This window comes from Ascaphus truei, chromosome 12, assembly GCF_040206685.1.
Source record: "Ascaphus truei isolate aAscTru1 chromosome 12, aAscTru1.hap1, whole genome shotgun sequence".
Classification (NCBI taxonomy): Eukaryota; Metazoa; Chordata; class Amphibia; order Anura; family Ascaphidae; genus Ascaphus; species Ascaphus truei.
Window position 1 is genome coordinate 11687056 of NC_134494.1, and position 12500 is coordinate 11699555.

Consider the following 12500-nt stretch of genomic DNA (forward strand, 5'->3'; position numbering starts at 1 on the left):
ACACTGACTGACATGCATACACACACTGACTGACACGCATACATACACACACACATACACACACATACACACACAGACTGACACACATACACACACACACTGACTGACACACACACACACACACACACACACACACACACACACACACACACACACACACACACACACACACACTGACTGACTGACTGACTGACTGACTGACACACACACACACACACACACACACACACACTGACTGACACGCATACACACACTGACTGACACACATACACACACACACGCATACACACACTGACTGACACGCATACACACACTGACTGACAAGCATACACACACTGGCTGACACACATACACACACACGCATACACACACTGACTGACACACATACACACACTGACTGACACGCATACACACACTGACTGACATGCATACACACACTAACTGACACGCATACACACACTGACACGCATACACACACAGATTGACACACATACACACACACACTGACTGACACACATACACACACACACACACTGACACACATACACACTGACTGACACACATATACACTGACTGACACACATACACACACATTGACTGACACACACCCACATACACTGACTGACACACACACACACACACACACACACACACACACACACACACACACACACACACACACACACACACACACACACACACACACTGACTGACACACATACACACACTGACTGACACACACGCACACACTGACTGACACACATACACACACTGGGCCTCATGCAGTAAGCGACGATTATGTGAAATCGGCAAGCTTATCGATTAGTCATGTTATTGGCGTTTTTCCCTCTCCGTATGCAGTAAGTGCCGAATACATTCAAAATCAACCAGAAAACAAATCCGCCCACTCTCACGATGATGAGCCGATCACACACAGGTGTATCGGCGTGCGTGGCGGGGTGCTGTTAGGTTGCACAATCACAAATCTTGCTGAATCAGGCGAAACAAGCATGTTTTTGATTGCGCGCCATATTTAAAGGCAACGTGTACTGCTAATCATTCTCTGTGTTGTTGGGAGTGAGAGAGAGAGAGAGACGCACAGAGCTGGACGATTGAAGATTTGCATATTGACTGAGAGACTTGTTGTGTATTGGGTGAGCTTTGTCCTTTGTTGTTTTGTTTACATCTTTGTCTTGTTTTATATGTGGAAGTGGGTCGTGTGATTGCCTGTACATTTCTTGTCTGTTTTTTGTGAGTGCTGGAAGTATGCCCGCAAAGCGTGGGAAGAGTGATGCTGGTGGGAGTGGGAGTGCTACTCGTGCGAGTACGCGTCGGAGTGAACGTTCTGTTCAGGGGAGTGATGTTGCTGGTGCACCGAGTGGTGTTGCTGGGAGTGGGAGTGCTGTTGTTGGGAGTGGGAGTGCTGGTGCTGCGAGTGGTGTTGCTGGGAGTGGGAGTGCTGTTGTTGGGAGTGGGAGTGCTGTTGTTGGGAGTGGGAGTGCTGTTGCTGTGAGTGGGAGTGCTGGTGCTGGGAGTGGGAGTGCTGTTGCTGTGAGTGGGAGTGCTGGTGCTGGGAGTGCTGGTGCTAGGAGTGTGAGTGCTGGTGCTAGGAGTGTGAGTGCTGGTGCTAGGAGTGTGAGTGCTGGTGCTAGGAGTGGGAGTGCTGGTGCTGGGAGTGCTGCTGGTGGCGCAGTTGCTGATGGGGTGTCTGGTGGTGGCGTGCTTGCTGGTGGCCAGCTTTTGGAGGCTCTTCCATTGGAAGAAGGAGAGTCCAGTCAGCACCAGCCAAGCTCTGACCCTAAACCTGCTCGGAAAAAACGTGTGGAGAAGCCACGTAATCCTCGCTTCAATGACCAGGAAAATAGGGCTCTTGTCACTGGCATTCTGGAGCACTATGACAGTCTCTATGGACATTTAGTAGGTAAGTGTAACTTTACATTTATTATTCAAATACATGTGATCCTAGGTCATCTGAGTTTTGTTCATATGCAAATATGGGTACACAATATCTTTCTATGTTCATTAGTGTGGAAACACAGCTTTTTATCATGCCTTACAAGGACAAATAAACACAGGCGGTCAATTTGCCAGAACTGCATACAATATGAATGCAACCTTGCTTACATGTATAGGTTTAGTAGTGAATGCTCATGTGCTTCACATATTACACATAAAACAGCATGTTTGCTATCTCTTGGAACAGCTAGCAGTGTAGGAAACTGGTGCTTATATTATTATTAATTTACCTCATATCTTTTATATGTTTTTCAAGGGCGGACAAGTGCAGCAAGCAAAAAAGAAATGTGGGACACAATAGTCATTGGTGTCAATGCCTGTGGGAATAGTGTCAGGGACAAGTATCATTGTCGGAAAAGATTTGATGATATTAGGTCCAAATTGAAAAAGAAAATACAAGACCAACGCGTGCATGCTACTGGCACTGGAGGTGGGCCCACACCACAACGTCTCATATTGACTCCATTGGAGGAGCTGCTTCGGCCAAAATTACTTACCGTCGTCGTGGAAGGCTTGGCTGGTGACCGTGACATTGGAATTTATCCGTCACAATTTCCAGCAGGTGATAAATATTACTGTACTAGGCGTGTCGTTGCTTACAGTTATTTTGCATATTTACACTGCTTTTTATACTGTCTTCACAATATAAGCATACCTGCATCTATATATGTATATGTCTGATTCTGTATATATATATCTCAAAATAGACATATATGTAGTAGTCCTACTAAAAGCAGTAACTAATATAGCACGTGCCATTGCGTGCTCATTTACATGTGAATTCCCAAAATGCATAGCTGCAGTGGAAGCAATTGATGGTGGGCGAAGATGGGGAACAACAGGGTAGTACACATGTGTAACACATGTTAATCAGAAATTATTAGTAGCTACAGGTACAGAACAGAAATATGTATCATATTATTGTGTATTTTATTGATTTTACTCCGACAAACATGACATTACTGCCTATTTTAAGCATGCATCAAAGAAATTGCATGTAACGGCCTACAAACATCACTGGCACTAACACATCTATAGTTGCTTATGAAAAGGTCCATTTTTGCTTTATGTCATATACAGACAGCATAATGAGGCACACGTATCATATGTTATGTCATTGTTTTCATAACTTAAACACTGCAGATGACTACTTAGCTCATCTACCATTGTGTTAAAGCAGCTGCAATTAATATCTCATCACAGCATACACTTCAACAGAGGGGGTGGGGTTCAGCACACACACTAATTACAGCCTCATTTCACGGTCAACTTAGTTCACACCATTTGCACCTGTTTCAAGTCATTGAAAGGTGTGGCTGATTAGGCTTTTTGGGGAAGGGAATACCTTTCTTACAACCTGAATAGCACAACTGAAGTTAATCACACTCATTTGAAAGCTTAACTCTAGCTACTAAATGCCCCAACAACTCATTACTTATCAAAGCGTACGTCACACATTAGTTCACTCATATCTATAGTTGAACTACTATGAAAGACACATTATCACACACTGCATGTGTTGTCTTGTTGAGTCACAGCCACATTCAGGTGTGCCACATCTTCGATTAATGTACCACACATATCCTCTACCAAAAACAACACTTTTTGCAATATGACCACCTTCATGATAACCATTGTGAATGGTCATCTCATGATAGTTATGTACATTATGATACTGATATCACTACACAACATATGATTTTTATGTACTCATTTAATCTATTTATCCTCACGCATTACTGCAGAAACATAGTATGTTGTATGTTAGGGAACTCAAAAATTCTAAGTACACAGGCATGTACAGTGTTATTACAACTATTTATGTTCACTTTCACACACATTTTCGGTTAAGGAACTGATGTTGTTAGTTAATCATAAATACAGAACATACAATAAGTGTTTGTTCAATATTTACACATGTAAATGTAAAACTTATGTTATTGTTATATATAGTTGCCCCTGGAGGACATGTGTCACCTGAGATGGAACAAGTGTCTTCACCTGGGTCAGCCAGCTCAACACTACTAGAAGGTGAGTGTATCATTTGCTGGCCATATAATATGTGCTCTTCTATATGTTATGTTGTCATGTGCATTATTTGTTTTGCACATCTTCTTTAAATAGGATTACTTAGTGTCAGTGAAAATTAAGTGTAAGGCAACATGTATTGTGTTAGTGATGTTAATTATCATGTAGGACTTCTGAGTTTAGAGCAACTTTTCATTCATTCATATTTCATACTGAGTCCAAACATTATTCGTAAGTCAAGGTAGTTTTTAATGAGGTTATAAAACGTATGCTAACATGTTAGGTGTTACTTAGGACACAGTACAATTACATAGTAACACAGCATACATTAACATGCCATTTAATAATGTGTACATTTCTTTTTAGAACATCATGGTGATGAGGATGATGAGTATGATGAGGATGACGCCACAGAAGAGACTGAAATACAATCATGTGACCATGAAGAGGTGCCAATAGAAACTGTTGTACCGCCAAATCGTCCATCAACTTCCACATACGATGCAATTGTAGCTTCAGAGGGAAAAATAGTGGACGCAGAAAATCGTCGCCATTCAGACATGATGACAGTGCTGGAAAGGATGATTGGACTGCAGGAAGAAACAGTATCACAATTGGCACATCTCCACAGAGTCTTCATTGAAGTGCCTAAACAGTTGCAAAAAATCAACACCTCATTCGAAGCATTAGTTGTTCAGCAAACACAAGCTAATTACTGGAGAATGACTAATGTACCACAATTCAACACCTCCCAGCCAGGATCTGTTCATGCAGGTCAGTTTTCACCACATTCATCTGATATTCATTCACCAGGCCCAAATGTTACCGGTCAAGTAGCAGACATTGCTGTGCAGGTTCCTGATGACATCCTACCGCTGCCATCTGTACAAATTCAGCAGCAGACACCTACAAAGGAGGCGACAAAAACAAAACAAGACACACATGAAACAGACCAACCATCACTTGTGCAGTGTCTACCAACTTGCTCACATGTGTCACTGGGCACAAGCCCTGTCCGTGAACAGTCACTACCCAAAAGCCCTGTAGGTGAGTCGCTGCCCAAAAGCCCTGTAGGTGAATCGCTGCCCAAAAGCCCTGTAGGTGAGTCGCTGCCCAAAAGCCCTGTAGGTGAATCGCTGCCCAAAAGCCCTGTAGGTGAATCGCTGCCCAAAAGCCCTGTAGGTGAATCACTGCCCACAAGCCCTGTAGGTGAGTCACTGGCCACAAGCCCTGTAGGTGAGTCACTGGCCACAAGCCCCGTAGGTGAACAGTCACTGGCCACAAGCCCTGCCCGTGAAGTGCCAGAGGCCACTCAAAGTGGCTCTGTTGTGCCTAAAGTTGGTGGCAAAAGAAAAAGGAAAATTCAAGAGACAACAAGCAGGCCTGTTACTCGCTCGCAAAAGGAACAAAAAAAATAAATGTTATAATTCAGAAAATATGTCTTTGGCCTTGTTTTGTTGACTTCAGATTATCTAATTACTATTGTATGTATGCTGAAGACTGTGTTGTTTCCAAACTTTCAACTATGTTCTTGTACACGTGAAGTTTTGGAAATGTTAACACTCATAATTAATTGTGTTATAAATATTTATGTTGTAATCGTCTGTTCAGTAATGGTCCACCAGGAGCCAGTTGCTAAGTTTAGAGAAGCTGCCATTGACTTTGCAGCAAAACATTGCATTTGGGTGTGTTAATTGATGTAAGAATTGCATATGCATATTAGTCACATGCAATTATTAAAACACCTAAGTAACTGCAAACATCTTTCTTGTACGTGTACAGCAGGATTATGTGTAAATTATTACTTACCTTTGCCTTGCTTGGCCATTGTAATTTTGTCCTTTAATCAGTTGTGTGTTCGTTTCTATAACATCTCAGAATGTATAATAATATATATATACACACACACACACACACACACACTGAGTGAGTGTGAGTGTGAGTGTGTGAGTGTATATATATATATATATATATATATATATATATATATATATATATATATATATATATATATATATATATATATATATATATATATATATATATATATAGTACTATATAAACTGGTATACACAAACTAATACACTTCATGCTTCCTTGTGAAAACACTATTTTAATAATACAGGCCTAATGTTTGAGAAATATCCTAAGTATGAGACTCTAACAGTATTGTGCTTAAACAAATGTTTATTACTTAATTCAATCATGTTTCTCACCATTTAAATAGGTTTCATACAAGGTATACTTAATGCCATCAATGTTGTGTGTACTCCTGCAATATAAAAAAAAAAAAAATATTATATATAAATATATATATATTTTTATAAGAGATATATTTATATATATATATATATATATATATATATATATATATATATATATATATATACACACGTATTTAAACTCATGCAGACAGGGAGTTAACCAGACTTTCACATACACACAGAAATGTAAGCGGGGAAAAAACATTTCTTTTTGCAGGTGTGTTTTTACTGATATGCCTGGCTAAGAAATATTTTCACACACTGGTCTTTGTTAGTTTTCAAAAAAACACTATGTGAACGCATTCACAGTCTAGGGATGTTTTTCACAAACGAGATAAAAGAAGGAGAAATGTTTCTCCCACAGTCCCATATCACGAACCACAACTGTTAACCCAATTAGACAAACAAATCCAATTGGCGTTTGAAATAAGGAGTCAAAGTAGTTACTTTTGTTGACCTTGACAAGGAAAAACAGGAGTTTGTTAGCCATTCAGCACATTCATTTTGATGAGCAAATAACACAGACCTGCACACAGCTTTTGTGCTACTCAGACATGGCTGATGAATTCGTTAACAATATTAATCCCCTTTTAGGGTATAAGTACATGATCTGTGAAGCCATCTTGAACAGTCGCGGACAGAAAGCAAGCACACGCCAAATCGATGATTTCATTCGAGCAAAATATCCTTATTACCAAGACCGTAAGCATGCACGGAATTTTAATTCCTCAATAAGATTCACTTTATCAAGTAATGACTTTTTTGAACGTGACCAGGATAAGCTACAACACACCTATGGTTTCTGGAAGATTGCCCCGGAAAAACAATTTATCCTGAAAGACGGCACTTATATTGTCGTGAAAGGCATATTTATTCCTAATGGCAATAGCAATGTATCCGCTACTACTGATCCGTTTGAATCGATACGTGCTGCAATATCTGCAGCCTCCATTCCTGAAACCCACATTGTACAAGAACAAAAGTACTATGATTATGTACCAAGCCTTTCAGCTGAAAATGCATTGGAATGGGAACCGGAAGAAATGAACCTACCTCCCGACCAATTATTTGAAGAAAGCAGTGGCGATTCCTATGAGCGCATCCTGGAGGAGATATGTGCCATACTGGATTCAGCGGTTGGGTTAAGCGTGGATGAAAATGGCTTGCATTTCTGGAGCGACCAGTTGCAGCCAGGCGAAGAGTTAATTCTAGAAGAATGGTAAATATAACAATCGTTATGCGTTGACTCTGCGTTTAAATTTTTTTTTTTTTTGTAACCACCATTTTCACTTTCAATGCGTGGATACAGCGTAACATTGCAGACTGCATAACATGTAGCGATCACAAACAAATTGTTTCCTAATACAATATAGTAGGACCTGAAAGAGTAGTACACATTGCTGACGGAATAAATATACGTACTTTCCTATCCCTTTAAACATATTAGCAACATTTTACCATTACTCTAACACATACCTGTTTTGTTATCATGCAACATCTACAACATTGAAAACCGGGTCCACCACGTATGACGTGGGACCCTTGTCATGGGCCAACGCGTCCTTAAAAAGGATTAGTGATGTAAGTCCCGCCCCCAAGCGACGTGCGCGCCTCAAAGCCTATTGGCTGTCATGTTTTGTTATAGTAACGGTAACTGCAGTGTGTGATGCGTGCGGCTCAGTGTTTGTAGGCGTACCCTGGGCGTTAGCCGAATGTTAATTGAGTGGGAGGAGTGTTAGCGTGCGTTTCACGCTGGCTTAACATGACGTCACACGTATTGCATTTGCGCATTGTGTTATCGGCCGTGCTTTCTGTTCAAACACGTCTGTTTAAAAAGAATACAGATGTACTCGTTTAGAACGAATGTAGTTTCGTCTTCATTGTATTTGAAATAAAGATGTTATGTTTACTGGTATTTTCAACATGTATTGAACGCACAACGTACGCTTTGTTTTGCGCATGCGCTAACAGTTAGTGGAGCCAAGCGTGAAGTGCGTGCGCACACAAAGATGTGCGCGCACATCTTTCAGTATACAGGCAACGTTCACTTCTTATACATAGTTATGCCTGCTACAAATTTAAAGAAACATTACATACTGATGAACAGTTTTACTTCTAACATATAAGTGAGTGACGTGTGTATCTACACAATCATATAGAGCTGCGTAACGCGTTGTCACGGATGCATATCTAGTAAGGTGCCATCTTTGACCATCATGTGTTTGCTGTATTTCAGAGATGTCGGGGAAGATACAATCGGATCAATGTATGATTTCAGAAGAGTCTACCTTTATATGAGATGATTGTGAGGAGGAGCCACCGACTACTATACTACATATGGAACTAATTTTATATTGCTTGCAGCGCTTATTAACAAACAATTAAAAATGTGATACCCTTATGCCTATATTGCATAAGCACTTAATTAACATAATGATGTTGCAAAAGAGTGCCTCATGAATTTTTATTGAGTGTTCTTTAATGACTACTAACATTTTATGACATGGTGTGTTTTATATATAACAACCATTCCCACTCTGCTAACACATTTGTGTATTCTAATATGTAATGGAACGTATGACTGTCGAAACTATGTAACAATAATAATAATAATATGAGCATGTTCATGTATAGGGCTGCTAGTTGTACGCAGCGATTTACAGACACATGTTTCAGCCTGAGGTCCCTGGCCCGTGGAACGTACAAATGTTTTTTTGCCGCATGAGGCACAGGGAGATAAAGTGACTTGGCCAAGGTCACAAGGAGCCCACACCGGGAATTGAACCAGACTCCCCTGCTTCAAACTATCAGTGCCAGTGTGTGTCTTTACTCACTGAGCCACTCCTTCTCCCAATGTAAAGGACACTTACAACCAAGTAGCCATTTAAATTTAAAATCTCTTGTTACATGGGTATGTAGATAAAATGGTTTGGGACTGTAGCAAATAATGTTACTGGCCAGATGTTATGGTCCCCTCCAATGCATGATGTTCTGAATATGACATCACCATCATGTTATGAAGTACGTTTCTGTGTATATTTCATTAACCTAACTAACTATAGTTTACTGTGTTTATTAATCGTTTAGAAATACATAGTATAGTCAATATGATGATATAAGCTACCATAATAAAGCTGGTGTTATCATTTGTCGGTGTTATACATGGATCCTACACCAATTGATAGAGACACAAACAGTTGTCTTAAAAAGTGTGTCTATGCTAGTGATGAATGTGCTCCCGTAAGTAAACAAATAAGTACAGTTATCCCCTTTTCTCCAACCACCTCTATATTACATTAATGGAAATTATAAGGAAACATACATAAAATGTGATGAAATGTGAGTAATCATTTTGTAATACAATGCACATGAAAGCTCAAGAGTAGCTAAATGCATATACATGATACAGAAAGTACATATATGTAACATTTGTGTTTAAACCAATATGTTGGGTTTTTAGTTCCAATAATTATAGGAAGATTGAGGTAGCCACATCTTATGAGAGATGTCAGCAAATATACATACCATGATCAGTCATACTGGAGATATACCTATAATGCAAAGGAACAATATATAAATTGCAAACATTGACATGCCATCTTCAGTACCGTAAACAACACAGCAAAGTGTGTATTTGGTGTTAAATGTACAACACCATGTATATTTCATGACATTCAAAATGTAAATCAGCCTGGTGTACACATCATCTGGATGTACATGTTACACTGCACCAATAACATTGTATGTAAGCATACTAGAAGCATGAATGATTATGGGCATAATATGTGTTTTGTCTTAGCATAAGGAATAACACAATGCTAAAATATTATTGCTTTGTTACCCAAGTTGTATTCACATACACACAACTAAAGTACAATTGAAGAGGGATTATATAACCTGTGCAACAATAACATACCGGTGCCACATCCCTTTGTGCACACAGCAGAGAAAAGAAAGGTGTGCAACCCATATTCATCTGTGTCCTAACAGAAGGTTATATAAAGAAACATTATTGTTAATATAACATAATTAAACTATAAAAGTAGTACTAGGAACATATGAGTTTGTACTTACAAGAAAAAAATGAATTGATGAGATTCTGTCGTGTCTGGCCACCACTGGCTGTTTGTTCATTTTCAGCAGCTACATGGGTGGGATGCTCGTCTACCAAAGCCTCAGCTAGGTCTGACTGTACATTGTGCCTGAGTGCAACATTGTGCAAAATGCAACAGGCAAGGATAATATCAGACACTTTTTGAGGCTTGTATAGAAGAGCCCCACCAGTTCTGTCCAGACACCTAAACCTGGTCTTGAGTAGGCCAAATGTCCTCTCTATAACAGATCTTGTAGATATATGGGCTGCATTGTACCTGTCCTCTGCTTCAGTTTGAGGGTTTAGCACCGGAGTCAAGAGCCACGGCCTAATTCCGTATCCTGAGTCACCTATAATGAATGGAGCACACATAAGCTGACATTAGTGATCAAATTGTACAATGCCAACATTCCTAAATCAACATGTGTTTTGTGTTAGAACATGTAAATATGTACTCACCCAGCAGCCAACCAGGTTCAAAATGTCCCTCTTCGAACGCATGGAAGACTGAAGAGTTCCTCAGGATAGAGGAATCGTGACTGGAACCAGGGAACTTGGGTACCACATGCATTATCCTCATCGTGGCATCACATACCACCTGTACATTGAGTGAATGGTAGTGCTTCCGATTGCGGTACACATGCTCACTCTGACTAGGTGCAATCAAAGCAACATGTGTGCAATCGATTGCACCCAGCACAGATGGTATCCCTGCTATATTATAAAAGCCAGTCCTGACTTCCAGCCACTCTGTTGCCTCTGTAGGAAAATGAATATAATTCCTAGCGCGTCTATTGAGTGCATAGAGAAACTGGGTCAAGGCCCGCGAGAATGTAGATTGCGAGACCCCGCCCACTATGCCCACAGTTGTCTGGTATGACGCGGAAGCAAGATAATGTAATGAGCACAGCATTTTAACAAGCCCAGGGACTGCACGACCTCTGGCTGTGAAAAAATCTAAATCCCCCCTTATCTCCTGATAAAGAGCTAAGATTGCTGCTGAACTCAAACGATAGCGACTTACAATCTCCTCCTCACTCATCCCATCTAACAGGGTTCTCTCCCTGTACAGACGCGGACGAGGCACAAGTTGTCTCCTCTGTCTTCTCCTCTGATCTCCTGTCCCTCTCCCTGTCCCTGTCGTATCCGCGTCACTGTCACTGTCCCTCGGTGTGTCCCTACCTTGCCCTATATCATTCTCTTGATCAGCAAGCATGTCATAGAAAAGAATGTTCCTGCGTCTCCTAAACATTCGCAACATTTTGAAATGAGTAGCTGTGAATGAGCAGGTAATGTGCGTCCTTTAAATAGGTATGTGATGATGTCAGGTGACATAGTAAAATGCAAGGTGTTACATTAACATAATAAAGTACTTCTGTGGCAAGCTGTGTGCACTTGTTGTTCTAAGTATTTGTTGTGTGTATTCTGCAGGGAATGATGATATTTGGCAATGATGTGACGTGAAGCTTTGTACAAAGATTGCTTGCAAATAAATAGTTGCATGTGCAATGCATGTAACACTTGTGAACGCAAGAGTCAGTCATGTAATGAGACAAAAAGGCTGAGATTGACGTGGGAAAAGTTTTGTGTAACATGTGTAATTATCCATGTTATTGTGACATGTTGGCAACAATGAATAGTCGTGTGCATATGCATGCATTTGTGTAAGGAGGATAGTTGGTATAGAATGAGTTTACAAGGTGTCCCAATGATGAATTACTGTACATGTGTGTATAAGTTAGGTTGAAGTGCTTGTAATGCAACGGTTACAATGTAAACATGCAATGTGATTGAGCGTCCAATAAGTGACGTCATGAAAATAGGGAGGACCCAAAAGTATATGTAAACATGAGAAGACAGATGTACATGAACGTTTAAAGATGCGTGTCACATTACAAGCATTGTGTAATGTAAAGGAAGATGAATATACTGTGTATGTGTGACATGTGTGACATGTGTAACATCATGTAAATAATTGTCGCTGAGTTGAGTAAAATGTGTGATATGATGTGAGGTTCTCCTTTAAGAGTGTAGTATAGTATTTTCCCTTGCCACATCATCACATGATGAGTAATGTGACCCGCAAATGCTGAAAACAT

The 12500-nt window shown here is 40.2% G+C and overlaps 2 protein-coding genes across 8 annotated transcripts in view; both read left to right on the plus strand.

Moving 5' to 3' along the window:
* Positions 1-12500, plus strand: part of LOC142463899 (sperm-specific sodium:proton exchanger-like) — a 956006-nt gene that overhangs the window by 508716 nt on the left and 434790 nt on the right. The gene's annotated exons all lie outside the window — the stretch shown is intronic.
* Positions 3974-5462, plus strand: LOC142464278 (uncharacterized). Its single transcript, XM_075567750.1, has 2 exons — positions 3974-4047; positions 4411-5462. Exons 1-2 carry the CDS (start codon positions 3999-4001, stop codon positions 5460-5462), a joined length of 1101 nt encoding a protein of 366 aa, XP_075423865.1. The 5' UTR covers positions 3974-3998.

Excerpts from the sequence above, each read along its gene's own strand:
- LOC142464278 (XM_075567750.1), top strand. The coding sequence starts at position 3,999 with ATGGAACAAGTGTCTTCACCTGGGTCAGCCAGCTCAACACTACTAGAA. Across the intron at positions 4,048-4,410 it reads CAGCTCAACACTACTAGAAG|AACATCATGGTGATGAGGAT; the intron begins GTGAGTGTATCA and ends ATTTCTTTTTAG.